The sequence below is a fragment of the Sebastes fasciatus genome, chromosome 19 (genome assembly GCF_043250625.1).
Source record: "Sebastes fasciatus isolate fSebFas1 chromosome 19, fSebFas1.pri, whole genome shotgun sequence".
Classification (NCBI taxonomy): domain Eukaryota; kingdom Metazoa; phylum Chordata; class Actinopteri; order Perciformes; family Sebastidae; genus Sebastes; species Sebastes fasciatus.
In genome coordinates, this window is record NC_133813.1 from 3,514,582 (window position 1) to 3,530,698 (window position 16,117).

Here is a 16,117-nt window from a genome sequence, read left to right on the forward strand (position 1 = left end):
ACTTTTTGTTCATTTCAGGGTTTACTGTATGTGTGCAGGTACGCACACGTCTGTACATTTTGTCAGGATATGAAAATAATGTAAGTAAATGTGCCAAACAGTTCTAGAGGAGAAGTATTCAGACCAGAGGTTTTCAAAGTGTGACACCTCCATTCTCCTGTTATTATTTTCTTTGGAAGATAATCATGATCATGTTGCTATGGATTCAGTGAGTTATGCTGTAGACTACAGCTTTTATATTTACATTTTGGCAATTATCCCGAATTAGCGATTAGCACTTCCTGTCTGCCATGTACCCATGGACGTACAGACAACTATCACTGGATTACTTTGATATTGAAGAAAACTTTAAAACGTCATGATTCTCAGGCAAGTTCTGGAGGTATAAGAAGAGCCTTTTTTTCCCTCTGTTTTCTAAGCAGATTTACAGATGTTAAATTGCGATGGACCTCATAGATATTATATCCTGTGGAAGTGTAAGTTGCACTGAATCTAAAAATATGTGTATCATGTCTGTGTGTTCAGATTTGACTGAATTATGACTCCAAGAAGGAGTACAAATTATTGTAAACATGTCCTAGAGTATGAACCTGAAAATGAGCACAATATGGGAGCTTTAACGTTAGGATAGGTCGTCAAGCAGCGACTCTTGCAAGAGTTTTTGAATAGTTTTACAATTTGTGTGACCTTCTAACTCAACCGTTTATCTTTCCCCTGGTGGAGGCGTCTCACAGTTTGAAATCCCCTGATTTAGACTGTACCCAACCTTTTATTATAGTAAGAAGGGGAGAAGCTGAGAGCATTACTTACTTCTCTGACTGGATAATTTAACGTTGTCCATGTCTGAGAAAGAAAAAGTGTCTTTGACAGAATACTGAATAATCTCTGAATTGAGAGCAGAGGTCGAGCATGTTGCTGTAATCGTGGACAATAAGCTGTTTTAGTTCCCCTTTTAGCCGTTTGGCTGCTGAGTTGAATGTCGGCTGTTTTGGATTCTGAAGCTTCTTCATGGAGCCGCGGATGTGTCAGTGTACATACTGTAAAGATGTATATGTAGGACTTATATGGTTGAGAGTTATTTATTTACCTAAAGATCATAAATGTTACTCTGGAAAATTTCAGGTGAAATATATTTGAAGATATGTAGCATTTTTATTTGTCATTAAGGCGACGGACCAACGCTTTGGGAAGGCTTTTTGTTTTTTTTACCAGTGCAATATTATTGTTCTAATCACAGCAAACCACTAACTATCACAGCAGGGGCACAATTTACCACAATATACAATCCACACACACCAACCTGCAGAAAACTATTTATATCTACTGTTGACCTCTGCTGTCTCTCTTTACAACCGTCAACTGCTGAGCATTTTATAGGACTTACTTAAACGTTTTCAAACTTTTACAAAACCTTTGAAATATAACTGGAAGCTGGTTTTTCAGTCAGCAGCGGGTGCATGAAGAAGTTATACCCCCATTAAACGAAGCAGCTCTATTTAACAAGCTGTTGTTGCATGTCATCCAGTCAGATTGGAACTACTTAACCTTCATGCTTAACAATAATAGGCCAGTTATGTTGTCCACTATGTCCTCAATGTTTAACGAAATATATATCAAAGCTGATTATATTTGAGAATATTACAATTATAATATAATATTATAAATATATATATTATAAATATAATATTGTGGATATATGCAGTGTTTGAAATTAGATTCAAATCTGACATGCTCAAATTATAAAGATTTTCACTTTATTTTAACCCTGTTATTTAGCATTTATAAGCAGTATATAAACACTTAATTAACACATTATAACACACTATAATGTAGTTGTAAGCAATTATAATGACACTGTATTTATTTGTATCAACTTAAACTCTCCCAACTGTATAAAGCATCCATAATTTGATTAACTAAACTGTTAATTATAAAGTGTTATAATCCATTAATTAGGTGTTAATAAACTGCTTACAAATGCTAAAGATGGGACTTTAAAATAAAGTATTAGCAGTATTTCTCTGTATTCTGTTAGCAGCTGTATACAGATGGCCATAAACTCTTTTTACATGATTAGAAAGTGTTATTCTTTCATTCATGACATTAACAACTACTGATAAATGTGTATTTGATCAACAACGCCAGTCTGTTGTTTTCAGACAGAGGATACAGTAGGTACTGACGTCTCCTAGCTCATAATGTGTTCAGGCAGATCGGGCTGACCTCTGACCTCTGCCCGGGCCACCGGCTCTCTCTACCATTGTCTGTTCTGTGGAATAAATACAATTGGAGGTAACTCAACATGTGTACGTTTGGTTTTATTCGCCATGCTGCGACAGCGGGTCTGTCAGACTGAAATATCTCAGCAACTATTGGTGGATTGTTATGAAATTTTGAGACTTTGGTGGTTTTCCTCTAGTGCCACCTGCAGGTTATGGTTTCTATTGAAATATCTTAACAGCAGCTTTGTGGAAATAAATAAGGGGTGAAATGCAAAGGGAAAATTGTGCATAAATAAATGCAAAAATACATGAATAAATACGTACAATTAAAAATAAATGAAAATAAACGTAAAAATAAATAAATAATAAAAGCAAAAATTATATGAATACATGAATAAATACGTAAATTTACAAATAAATAAATAATTAATTAATAAAATTTAAAATTAATAAAAAGAAATACACTAATAAATAAAAGGGAAAATAAAACAGAAGAGTAAATAAATAAGGGGAATTAATATAAAGATGAATAAATAAAGAAGCAAATTAAACCAGCAATATCAATTTATGTCACATTCTATCAATTACTTAATGACTTCATTGTTTTTAATATTATTTTTGCTTCATTTAATGACCTATTTATTTATTTATTGAGTATTATTATTATTTATAATATTTTTTATTTTATTGTATTATTATTATTTATTATTATATTATTATTAGTTATTTTCAAATTGCATGATTTTTTCATTCTTATTTTTATATACATATTTATATGAGCGCTGTTGGAAGCCTGAGAACTAAGAATTTCATGTACATGACAATTAAAAACTTGAACTTGAATGAGTCTTTATAAATTCAAATTCAAAGTTCAGCAAGAGTCAACAAACAAACACACAAACAAACAAAACAAAAACTGAGAGTTTTGAGAGCAAAAAGTTGTTCAACAAAAACAAAACCGAGTGACCCCTCTTGTCTTGTCACTCATAAACCATCTTCTCCGGAAACAGCGGAGCGGTGTTACCTGGTGTTACCTCCCCAGTATTCCGGCCTCCAGCCTCCGGCAGGTATGCTGAATTACACCTGGGAACAAACCGCGATGGAGCCGGGCTGTTTGACGGTAAATTACCGGAGTGTAAAATAAATAATTTGGTTATAAACGGGTGAATTTACCGGGCTGTTTCTCTGCTGAACGGATCTTCTTCTGGTGAGTTAACGTCTCTGGAGTTTAGGCGGGAAAACCATCAGTTCCTCAACGGTCGAAAAGATAATAAACAGTCGATGTTTTAATGAACCCAGAAGGTAGTTTAACTTCTGAGTAGGTTAATATAACGTAAGCTAAGTAGTCTTCATAAATAACATTATATTTCTTTGTGTTTTGTGTTGTAACGTTTGAAGTTTTAAATGTTTTCGAGGGACCGGTTGTAGTCCGAGCTAGGCTAACGGTAGATGCTACACCACAATTTACGAAATCTCGCGATATTATGGCAGTAAGACGTTGGCCTCGAATGGTCGTCGGGCAGTGAGTCTCGCGAGAGTTTTTGGACGTTTTCGCAACTTGTGGGTTACCTCCTAGACCCGACCGATGAAGAGCGAGAGGAGCCCCACAGACTGGAGGTTTCACCATAGAACCATTAGACCATTAAAACAGCAGCTGCATACATTACTAAAACAATGGTAACGTTATACAGTACTTTTAGTCATCTATTTTGACTTTTCTGTTCACTTGCTAACTGGTTTTCATGCATATTCAATTGCAAAACTTGATGTCATACAATATGGAGGACAGAACCTGACAAAATCAAAAATAAATAACTCGATAAATAAATAAATGTCATTAAATGTAGTAAAAATATAAAAAATAAATGTAGCCATTAATTAATTGAAAAAAAAAATGTCCCCTATTTATTTACTCTTCTGTTTAATTTTCCCTTATTTATGTATTTATTTCTATTAATTTATAAATCTATTCATATATTTTGTATTTATGTATGCATTTATTTTTTGTTTCTATTTCTTTTTAAATGTATGTATTTTTGCATTTATTTTTTTCTTATGCACGATTTTCCCTTTGCATTTTACTCCTTACTTATTTCCCCAAACTTATTTATTTATGTATTATTTTCTTTATGCATTTCTACCTTTTTGTTTGGGGAAATAAATAAGGGATAAATTGCAAATAGAAAATCGTGCATAAGTAAATAAGTAAATGCCTGAATACATACATTTAGAAATGAGTATAAAATAAATAAAAAATAAATGCAAAAATAAATAAATAATAAATGTGAAAATAAACAAATCAAATTTAAATGAATAAATCAAATCATTTAGCACTTAAGTTCTCATAAATGATTAAAAGTGTCTGTAAAATGTTATGAATATATTAAGTTTTTCTGCAGTAAGAAATACAGCATAATTCTTAATATTTTAAAAGTTTTTACAGAATCAATAAAAACAAGTACATCAACAAGAAGTAGAGTTTCTTTATTTTGGCAAATGAAAAATTACTGTTTCAGTAATTGTTGTATGGAGCACTCTGAAATCAACTGCTTTGTCCTTGATTATAGTGCCCCCATTAGGTCAATTAATATAATGCAAGGTTAATTTTGTGTTTTAAGCTTTCTCTCGATCAAACATATATTACATACAGCATCAACACAAACACACAGTAGCTCATTTTACACACTAACTGCACATGGCCTGCTCACCCCTGAGCTGAAACAAGGGGACGAAACAGGAATAAAATCCTCCAAATATTGCACAAAATGGCAAAAAAGTTGTTTATAAAATTGGCCAAAGTGAGCTAGATAAGCTATGATTTGACTCTATAAAAATGTATTTAAAACAAATAATTATTCACCTTTTTCTTTTTTTAAAATGAAGTACATACAAAAAACCTTGTAAACACACTTCACAGGAGGATGAAGAGCAACGACGGTCTGCTCTTTGGTTTTACAGATGGACGGATGCATGATGGGAAGCAACGGCAGCCTGTACAGCAAAGAGGTGGAGGAGGAGAGACCAAACGCACAGAAGACAGTAAGTCATAAAATCACAGCCGAGCTGAAGCAGCTCTTGACCTCCTCGGCGGCAGGCCTTCACCTTTCTGAAGTCAATATTACAGTGAGAGATATCGTATATTTAATGTGTGTCTATAGTGCACGAGGCCTCTTCGGGGTTATCTGTTGGCTAGCTTGCTCCTCTTCCTGGAGAGCAGAACGGAAAGACTTGACTTTATCTGAAAGAAGAGAGAATATCACAGCACAGGTTACACATTTACTCAAGTACAAATTTGAGGTACTTTACTTGAGTATTTTCTTCTCATGGCACTTTCTATTAAATTAATCGCACATTTATCTGTTCAAAATGAACCTTAAGGGAGATTTATCAAGTATTTAATCCTCTTATCAACATGGGAGTGGACAAATATGCTGCTTTATGCAAATGTATGTATATATTTATTATTGGAAATCAGTTAACAACACAAAACAATGACAAATATTGTCCAGAAACCCTCACAGGTACTGCATTTAGCATAAAACAAATATGCTTAAATCATAACATGGCAAACTGCAGCCCAACAGGCAACAACAGCTGTCAGTGTGTCAGTGTGCTGACTTGACTATGACTTGCCCCAAAACTGCATGTGATTATCATAAAGTGGGCATGTCTGTAAAGGGGAGACTCGTGGGTACCCATAGAACCCATTTACATTCACATTTATTTAGTGTTCTTCCTGACATGGTATCATGACATCGTTGGTACCAATGGATTCTTTAGGTTTTTAGTTTCATATGATACCAGAATCTTCAATTTAGCTACGACCTAAAAATCAGAAGTTGCGTTAATGCGTTAAAGAAATTAGTGGCGTTAAAAGGAATTTGCGTTAAAGCGTTATTGCATTAACTATGACAGCTCTACAGTAGTAGAATTCAAATACTTTGCACTAAAATGTCAAGATTTTGACCTGAATCCAGCAACAACACTACAAAATGCCGTTATACATTCTGAAAAAAGTGGTTGGGAGTTTAGTTTCTCTTTAAGTTAATCTGGCCTCATTCAAGTCAGACTTGTGGGCTTAAACATTTAGCGACTGGACAGATGATGTTTACCTCTCAGCTCGACGAGGATGTCGATCTTCTGGTCCAGGATTTGTTCTAGTTGAGTTGCGAATGACTCGACGTCGTAGTCCACCTCCTCTGTCATCTCCAGAAGCACCTTCTCGTCTTCCAGCCAGCGGATCGACTCCTGTAAGGACACGCCGCGGTTTTAAAACCTCCTGTGTTTAAACTTTGTGATGTAAGACATGAAGCTGATGAAGAGGATGAGAATGAACATCTGCCTTAAATGAATGGATGTTAGATGTGGACTACTTGATGGGATTAATCTGTGTGGAGAGCTGTAACTTTGCAATTCAACATATTTCAGTCATAAATATTTGACTTCCATTTTGGCAGTGCTACGACCAGGCAGTTTGTTATTTTCCTGACCTTGAAATTCACTTTGTCTCTGTGTTATTTTGGTGGGAGAGTTTTATTCAAATTCAAAGTCTGTTTATGGTGATTCTGACAAGATTAAACTAAATACTTGAAAGAAATCAGCCGCAATTACGGAATAATGTTTAAAAATGTACCACTCTCCGTCCTGTAGAGGCATTTAAATTAGCATGAAAAAGCACTGCTCTATAAATTATTGATTTTTGCGGTATCTGCCAGGGTTTATACACATTTTTTCGTGATTAAAATAAGTCCCTCTGGCTCTACTTTACCTGGAAAACGGCCCGGTGGTCCTCCAGAACCTGCTCCTCCATCTCCACCAGCTGAGAGACGGCTTCATGGAAGGTGAAGAGCTGCGGGGAAACCTCTTCCTCCTGCAGAGAGAACAGCCATGTTTATTTCAGTGACACTGTGACAGGATAGAGGAATACGTCTACTTCTTCTATACGGTCTATGGGAAAGACATGGAAAAATGGGAACCTAATCCTTTAATTGTTAAATAAAGCGTGTTTGTCTTACGTTCTGTTCACAGAGCAGCTTCAGGTCGTCTCTCTGTGGAGAACTGCCGACTCCCCACTGAGCCTCCAGCACCTCCAGCTGGTTGACGTGTCCCTGACGGATGTCCATCGCTGCTGCAGGGTCCACTGTGAGTTCCTTCACCCTAAAATAACAACATGACTATTGTAACTGCTGCTGAGGTATCTGATGTAGCACAGTGGGTGGGAGTTGCATGCAATGTGCAGACATGTTGGTGGTGAAAATGCTCAATGCATGCCAGAGGGAAGAACAAACGATACAGACTGACTCCATGCAGGTTCAGCAGAAATGAAGCCTGGATAATAAAAACAGTTTAGCATCAACAATTACTGGATGGTGGAGGAAACGGTTAATGCAAAATTAACAAACAAAAAAATGCAGAAGTTATCCGTTCTACTAACTTTGGGATTAAGTGACGTAACGACTTGAGCCAACGTGGATTATCATCCTAAATATACTGAATATATTTGGTGTTGTACTGTCAGATTGTAGTCAGATTGGTCTTTGGAAATGTATTCTTATTAAGTTTGACTAATTATTCACACAATTGAAATACAATTTTTCTCCAAAATACCGTTTGCAGGCGGTAGTTTTTCATTTGATTTATTATTTAATATTTCTTCATTTTGTTTTATTTCTTTTATTATTGACACACTGACTGACTGAATTAATTTATGTGAAATCACATTCACCAGAAGATCACTATTGTTTTGAAGCCAGTTCTTACATGCTCTTACTGTAATGCCTAGTATATACATGTACCGCATCTACCCGTACGTTACTCAAACAGGAGGAAATAGTGCATTTATTGGGGACTATTTTCAGCGGCGGATTAATCTACATGTGGTGCTCTAATGAGTATTAGTGTCAGCAGGACGGTGTGTAAGGGATTGAGTCAGAATAAACTACAGTGTGTGTGTTCATGGTGATGAAGGAACATGTCACCCAGTGACACAGTGAGGCTCACTGATGTGTTTTTAATGGAGAAGAGATATCAGGCTGTGATACACAGATTATATATTGATTGCTGGTTTTGGTCATTTCATGGTTGACAATAAGAACAATTTAGACGATTAGGGACTGGGACTGAAATATATTTCTAAGTGATTTGGGGTAACGTCTGAGTGGACAGGAAGCAACAAAAGGTGGTTATTGATGAGCAATGTGGGTGATGTCGCATGCCAGTAACTTGTTGTGAAGGGATCTGTGGAGAGAAGTGATGTGGTATAAAAGTGATCGTACTCGTAAGTAGGAGAGAGCTCAGAGCGACTCCCTCCACCTCCGCTCTGAGAGAAGGGGATGTCTGAGGGACTTATCCCAAACTCCTTTACTCTGGAAACACGGCAGGAGAGAGACAGAAAACCAAGAAGAAGAAGAAGAGACAGGAGAGGATCGTGTTATGTTATGAAACTATTCTCACATTAATTTAATTTAAAGCTTTTAAATAAAACAATCTGTTTTACCTGTTGGCATATCTCAGCGTGTTCAAGGTGTTTTCACACGACGCCATTCCAGGAGAGATGGTTGCAATCTGTGAAACATTAAGAGATCAATATTTGTCATATTTTCAATAATGCATTCGTGCACAGGAGGTAGAATAATATACACACAGCTTTGTTCTTGTCTTACCATGCATGTTCTGGAGAATTCTCCTATGAAGGAGTCTCGCAGCACTTGGGTTAACTTGCTGGCTCTAAACGGAGTGTGAGGTTTGTTTCTGCCCAGCGCTCGAATGCACTCCTGCAGACAGACAGACAGACGGGAACATCATCAGACTCTCTATAGACGAGCAATATCTAAATGCACAGCACATTAATATTGGAACAAATAGTCGACTAACTGCGTAAAGTATTAAGAAAATATTGTCTGGTTCCAGCTTCTCAAATGTGAGGATTTGCAGCTTTTATCTGAGTCACTACAGGTGAATAACTAATAGATATCACCATGTAACATCTCCAGTTGATTTCTTACATTAAGACAATTATTTTTTGTTTTACAAGTTTAAGCACAAGTTTTAGGGGAAGAGGTCCCACGAGATGCTAGGCGTGGACAGAGGTGTGTGCGACGTCCACATGAGGCGTAAAAACACACTCATGGACTCCTCATGACGCATTTTTGTCCAAAAAAGCGTGTGTTGGGGAAGCCTCTGATTTGATTAAATCTGATTTCATAGCCAGAGGTCGGACGCTAAATCGTTGCTTTTCCAAAACCTCGTACAGCTATTTTTGAGCGTAACCTTCACATGCCGCCACCCAAACATCAAGCTGACTACTGTTCAGCCTTTACAGTAAAGTCACAGATGCTCAGGATATCTTTGATTACTGAGGAGGAGACCTTTAGTGCCAGCAGACTCTTGTTGATCTCCGCTCCTTCGAGGCGAGTCTGGCGGTCGGCGCTGGACGTGTCCGCCCCTCTCTCGTTACCCGCCAGGTCGATAAGGGAGAACTTTCCGTGCATCTTCCCCCTCCGACGGAGAATGATCTGGAAGACGGCGTGGCTCCGAGAAGAGTGAGCGTTCGCCGAGGTCTGACCAGAAGTCCTGAAGGAGAGACGCAGATATAAAGTTTACCCAGAACAAACTCCTCCTGTCACTGCTATTTTATTTAAACAATCTTCTCTTACCTGCAGCTGTTTCCCACTTCGATGAGTTTGAGGACGTCCTCTGTGCACTTCACCTCCTTCTCCTGCAGCCCCACCACCTGCACCTGCTGCTTCCCGTCCTCCAGGACACGTAACTTGGCTTTGCGGTTTAGCAGGTCAAACACCTTTTAATACAAACAGATTGGTTCAGCGCAGGTATAATATGACATTGAAAAGTGCGCAAGGAAGCTACTTCACTGTTTCTAAGCAACAACAACAGTTGCAGCTGTTATCTCATTGGTTGCGCTTTGAAAGGTCAGCGGCAACCAAGGTCGAGATTGAAATAATTTGAACTTTGAGTGCAAACATTTTTTTTTTCGTAAATTTGTGACTTTAATCTCAGAGAATATTCAACTTTTTCCTCGTAAATCCTGAGTTTTTTCTTGGAATATTACCCCGTCTCCCATAATATATATACAGTATATACCTTTTTTACCCATAATGGCCCTAATACGCAATCTTACTTCACACACAGTGGTGGGGATAAATGAATGAATCTGTACTTGTAAGAGTGATCAAAGATTAATTTATTACTGCTGAAATTGTTGGTTGTGTCGCAGCCAAATCATTACTGTTGAAAAGCTGAATTATCTGCCAAAAAGCTGGAAGGCTGCTTGACAGCATGAGACAAATTTGCATCCCACACAAGGTCAATCAATCTTTAAAAATGCTCAAGCGTTCCCAAATCATCTCTGCCATCTCCTAGAAACTCCTGACAGTTTCTCCGGAGCTTTCCTAAATATCAGCAGAGATGGGAGTCATTCCCTAAGTTACGAAAGTTGATAAAATACTTTTACTCCTGAGGCTAAAAGTAGGACCGTGAGATGAGTTTTTTGGACTGATTTCCTTCCCCTGAAAGACACTTGATAATTATAGGTTTCAGTGGCAACACAAACTCAGTCCTCTTCCGGAATAAATCTGTTACTAATTGTGTTAAAAGACACTTGCCTTCCCGCTGTAAATCTCAAAAAATGTGGCAAAGATTTGGAGGTCCAACTTCTTATAATTTGGCTTCTTTATCATGAGAAAGACGTCTCTGGCTGCACAAGGAAAGAAACAAAGAGACTTGAGTTCAGTCAGAAGCAGTAACCAGCAGTAAAGATAAGAGCGGTGCTGTGTGGGAGGAACTAACCTGACAGTGCATAGATCCCTTTAGAGCAGTCCTGGTTCTTTCCTGAAAAGTCGCCTCCCATCGTCTAAAAGGAGATACGAGTTAGAACGGGAAGAGTGCACTAAAAACAAACTCTTCGTTAAAAGTTAAAAATCAAAGCGCTCACGTGTGTTTTTCCACTTCCTGTTTGTCCGTATGCAAAGCAAGTCGCCATCCCCCGCTCAAAAATAGTCTCAACCAGCGGCTGGGCAGTGAACCTGAGAGAGGAAGAGCGTTAAACACAATTTATTCATACGATTATTTTAGGAATGCAACTAACGGTTATTTTCATTAGCAATTAATCTGCCAATTATTTTCTTTATTAATCGTTTGGTCTAAAAAATTTCAGAAAATTGTGAAAAATGTCCATCCCAGCTTCTCAAAGTTGAACATGATGTCTTTAAATGTCTTGTTTTATCAGTCAAAAACGCAAAGATATTCACTTTGATATGATATATTACAAAGAAAAGCAGGTAATCTCCATATTTTTTAGGCTGAAAACAGCATTTATTTTAACGATTATCTAAATGGTTGGCTGTTGATTGACTAATTGATTAGTTGACTAATCATTGCAGATCTAGATTATTTCAAAATGTCTTATTTATTTAAACGCACAATATGTAATTTTCTGCCTCCAGGCGGTCTCTCAATCAACTCAATAACAACAGAGGTAGTTTAGGGACGTGGTGAAGTAGTGTGGGATCATGGGAGTTGTTGTCTTCATTGCAGTCTGATAACTTATATATCCAGACGTCAGGTGACTAAAATCCTTCATCTGGTTAAAATATAGAGTTAAAAACCACCAAGATCTAAAAAGTGTATTATAAAAATGTGGCTTAAAACTGGATTAAAGTCAATTAATGACAGCTTCTGGCAGACAACCACAACGATGATGCATGCACAATGGCGATATGACGGAATGGACCGTTACCTTGATTAAAATTATGGATTGAAAATTGTTGGAAATATTCGGGATAATGTTAAGTACACAACTCAATAAATTATATAACATAGGTCTTGCTGTTTTTTGACATTTTAATGCGGAAAAAATACATTTTAAACCTTCTAATATTGAACATTTTGGGGTTCCAAAGGAAAACAGATTACCTGTAAACCATCTCATTGGTGGAGTTCTCATCGAAGGCGTAGTCGAATCGGAAAGTCTGGTTCTCCAGGTAGCGGGTCAGGTCCACTTTCTGTTTGGGCTCGTGGACCATCACCACGTCTTTACTGGGGATGGTGATCACATCCAGATCCTTCATTGTTATCTCTAACGAGACACATGGACAAAGACTTTATTTCACATTTTTTTGTTAATGCGTAAATGACTGTTACTGAAACTGTGTTCAGACAGAAAGTGAGGCAAGTTTTGCTTTACTCAAACTGAACACACCTGTTGTATAAAGCTACTCTTACCTTTTTTATTGAGGGGACGTGCACGTACACACACACATATCCGGTGCTCCTCAATCTGAAACATCACAAGTTACAGATAAATTGTACGAGTTACTTCATTTCTAGGGACATGCAGGCCTCTTAGACATTAGAAAGAGCCTCTGATTAGACATTTAACCACTTTATTTCCCCTCAAGTAGCTTTAAAGTTGGAAAAAATCTATTTATACCATGTTAACAGTTCCACAATAGCTTCATTGAAGCTACATTATGTTTACAGTGAAATACTCAAATGTTTTCTACGAAATATTCCAGATGTCTTGTGCATCATTTTATACACATTTCTCCAAAATTCAACCCTGACTTTTGTGGTATATTTTGAAATGTTAGGATCTCAACTAGAATTTTAAATAAAGTTATGTTGTTGCTTGGCTGCACAGCATGAGATTGTAATGACTAGTTTTGGGGTTTAAGGGGCTAAATCTAAAGATTAAGCTTGTTATAGTTGATAACAAGCTCCACAACAAGAGCAATAAAAGTGCGTTCTTTTGGTTAAATACCGAACGGTAATTTCTAATTAATATCTCATCCATGTATCTACATCTTGCCTAACATATAAATATGTTAAAGTCACTTCTACTCCAATGTGTAACAACTGGATGCCTGGCGATTGTGGAGGAAATAATCGGGTTTCCTCACATCTCTACTCAATTATCTGGACACCTTTTATTAAATGAGACACTTGCTTCTATTAACTGTGTCACAAGTACTTCACACTGAATCTGGAAACAACGTGGCTCTGAACCTGACTTACCAGATCATTATTGGTTAAAGGCCGGTAGTCCAGACTGGCTCTGAAGTCTCTGATCATACACATGATTTCATAGTTTGGTAAATTGACGTCCACCTCCTGAAATGGAACAAAAAACAAAAGTATCACATGAAACATACTCTCAAAAAGCCAGTAAATTTTCTGTTTTGTATTTTTTACATATCAATTCAGACAGAGCAGAGAAAAATGTGTGTATTTATTCTGAAGCAAATGAAAATCACCTTCTTTATTTGGATATTATAAATGATATTTACGCCGTGCCTTTAAAACTGAACATGAACCCGACCCAATATTTTTGCTTAATTTCATACATTATTGACGACCAGGTTAAATTAGCAACACGTTTCCTTTTCCCATATGCACATATCTACTTGCAACACGCAAACACGTGGAAGTAAAGAATTTGAACAGTCAGACATTTATAAGTCCCCCTATCGTCAAAAACATGTTTCTCCTCTTGTTATTTAACTTTGATGTTTGAGCTTCACTGTGCAGAATGATGTGTGCTCACCGATAATCTCAGTTTAAGACGTATGAGAATGATTTTATGATTTTGCAAATATTTTGGAGGCCAATCATGGTCCGATATGTAACTTACACAAGTGTGATGTGGAAATCTGAAACCCCCAGCGTGTATATGTGTATATGCTGTACTGTATGTGTGTATACTGTACTGTCTGTGTGTATATGTGTGTATACTGTACTGTCTGTGTGTATGTGTGTGTATATTGTACTGTATGTGTGTGTGTGTGCTCCTCACTTGTGCCCTCTTCTCTCTGAGCTCTTGTTGCTGAAGTCGCCTCTTCTCTCGTTTCTCCTGCAGTTTCTCAACTTCCTTCACACAGTTGGATTTCTTCCGTGCTGGAAAGTAGAGAGCAAAATAATCAAAACAGTCACAACTAACAACACAATTATTTAAAGGCACAATGAGTAGGACAACAACAATGTATAGACCCATACAGAAATAATCCCTCTCAATGATCACTTCTGACCCGCTAGAAGTGTGTGGTGGTGTCGTCTGTATCTGTATGCAGCCCTCTGCCTGCATTTTCTTATGTCGCTGTGTTCGGGACGTTTCTGGGCAACCTACAGTATATAAAAACGTAGCGACCAGGTGCCAGATCGTAAGCACGCATCCAAGAGGAAGCTATAAAAATGGGCGGACACAGCGCTGAAAAAAACACAAATATAGCGGACATAGCTCGTTCCAAAACGCGAGTGAGTCTGGTGGCTGGCTTTCACCCGCCGGCGAGCACCGTAACCCTTGTTGAGCCGGAGAGGAGGGGCAAACTTTGAATGTTGTTTACAAACTGTAACAGACAAATCCTCCTCATTGTGCCTTTAATGCGTCAGTAAATAATGTATATAATGAATACATTTATTTGAAGATACACTGATACTTGAAGTACATTTTTCTGATAATACTTAGATGTGTTTACTTAAATTTTTATTGCTACTTTTACTTAAATAAATCATCTAATTACTTCTTACGCCGTTGCTTTTTAATAGTTTTGGAGCTCTATGGCTTTGGAAACACAGTCAATACTTGTTAGTAGATGCATTCATTGTTTGGTTTTGGACAGTAAAAATAGTCATTTCCAGACTTATCCTTAGAAGTGATTCTGTTTTGAGTGTTGAATCTGAAGACTTATTTCATTTTATTTCCACAGTAGTGTATATTTATGCTAATTCCAACAACCACAGCTGAAAACTGAAACAAGCTCTGTAGTATGAATCCGAGTCCAGCAGCCAAACCAGTGAACGGCTGTGAAAGAGCCTTTGACGCCTTCGCTCTCACAGCTGTGTGGGAGTATGACATCACTGGTTGTGGCCTCTGCAACGTTACCCTCCGCCAGAAAAATAACAACACACACACAAACACACACTGGGTCTTGGAAACTTTAAGTACATTGGAGATTATAAAACTAAAGCTTGTGGACTTGAATAACCTCTGACATGTCTGATCCAGATGGAGCGTTACCGTTCTGCTGCTGGAGCAGCGTCTGGTTGAGGGAAGACTGGGGAGCGATGGCTGGGGGGGGCGGTTCTGCAGGTTGGCTTTGCTGGCTGGGACGGGCCCGGGTGGTTCCCACCGCTGCAGCTGAGGAGCACAACAATAATCACCCAGTTATTATAAAACAGACAAACTTATTTTACCACTTAAATCTACTGGTATACAGTATATTCATGCAGATAGGTTTGGTTTTAAAGAGAAATTTGCCTTTTTGTTTATTTGTTAAGTTGGTGTGCTTGATAGCTTGTTTTGCCTGCAAAGGTATAAAGGCCCTGACACACCATGCTTGTGGTCGGGCATCGGACAGTTTGAGGTCGTCATGCGTCTGTCGACCTAGTTTTTGCGGTGTGTCCCGCACCGTCGGCTCTAGTCTGCCCATGTTGGAATTTTTTGGGCCGATTCAGCACGTTGAATCGGCGGTGAGAGAAATTGCTCTGATTGGCTGTTCAGCTTAAACGAATCAGTACACGAGAAGAAAAACTGAAGTGAGGAAAGCAAGCCAACGAGTAAAGTCAAGAGGACACACACAGAAGGCTCTTCTCATTTTTCATCTTCATCTCATCTGATCGTTCCAACACACAGATATTTTCACAACGACATGAACATCTGGAATGAATGCCTTCCGGTTTCCCTTTTTGAATGATGAATACAGACTACCGCCGCCTGCTGGTGTGGAGAGTTATTTCTTCTCACGCAGGCGTAGAACGTACGTGCTAACTGGCCGACGGCTGTAGTCTTCGCAGTGTGTTCGAATGCTACTTTTTAGCCCAGACAAAGGCGACGTGAGGCGACACATCAGGTGGCCTTCGTCACTGTTACTTCTCTGATGTCT

At 38.0% G+C, this 16,117-nt stretch overlaps 1 protein-coding gene and 1 long non-coding RNA gene across 3 annotated transcripts in view; one reads left to right on the top strand and one right to left on the bottom strand.

Annotated features, from left to right (window-relative positions):
• Window positions 1-3,196: 3,196 nt before the first annotated feature.
• The window catches only part of LOC141756879 (uncharacterized), a 52,060-nt gene continuing 39,139 nt past the window's right edge, over window positions 3,197-16,117 (top strand). Inside the window, exons 1-4 of one of the 2 annotated variants that reach the window (XR_012591537.1) lie at window positions 3,215-3,429; window positions 5,181-5,261; window positions 7,251-7,364; window positions 14,095-14,762. This is a non-coding gene — a long non-coding RNA (uncharacterized LOC141756879). Of the gene's footprint in view, window positions 3,430-5,180; window positions 5,262-7,250; window positions 7,365-14,094; window positions 14,763-16,117 lie in introns of those variants that run through there. The other variant, XR_012591536.1, reaches the window with a different exon arrangement.
• LOC141756878 (kinesin-like protein KIF2A) overlaps window positions 4,688-16,117 on the bottom strand; it is a 14,323-nt gene continuing 2,893 nt past the window's right edge. The window contains exons 5-21 of the mRNA XM_074616837.1: window positions 15,253-15,372; window positions 14,032-14,132; window positions 13,254-13,349; window positions 12,462-12,516; window positions 12,153-12,315; window positions 11,173-11,263; window positions 11,028-11,091; window positions 10,844-10,935; window positions 9,878-10,020; window positions 9,590-9,794; window positions 8,885-8,995; window positions 8,719-8,786; window positions 8,498-8,587; window positions 7,238-7,379; window positions 6,991-7,092; window positions 6,335-6,470; window positions 4,688-5,460 (exon numbers count right to left, since the gene is read on the bottom strand). Coding sequence (XP_074472938.1) covers window positions 5,375-5,460; window positions 6,335-6,470; window positions 6,991-7,092; window positions 7,238-7,379; window positions 8,498-8,587; window positions 8,719-8,786; window positions 8,885-8,995; window positions 9,590-9,794; window positions 9,878-10,020; window positions 10,844-10,935; window positions 11,028-11,091; window positions 11,173-11,263; window positions 12,153-12,315; window positions 12,462-12,516; window positions 13,254-13,349; window positions 14,032-14,132; window positions 15,253-15,372 — 1,865 coding nt within the window. The 3' untranslated portion in view covers window positions 4,688-5,374. The remainder of the gene's footprint in view (window positions 5,461-6,334; window positions 6,471-6,990; window positions 7,093-7,237; window positions 7,380-8,497; window positions 8,588-8,718; window positions 8,787-8,884; window positions 8,996-9,589; window positions 9,795-9,877; window positions 10,021-10,843; window positions 10,936-11,027; window positions 11,092-11,172; window positions 11,264-12,152; window positions 12,316-12,461; window positions 12,517-13,253; window positions 13,350-14,031; window positions 14,133-15,252; window positions 15,373-16,117) is intronic.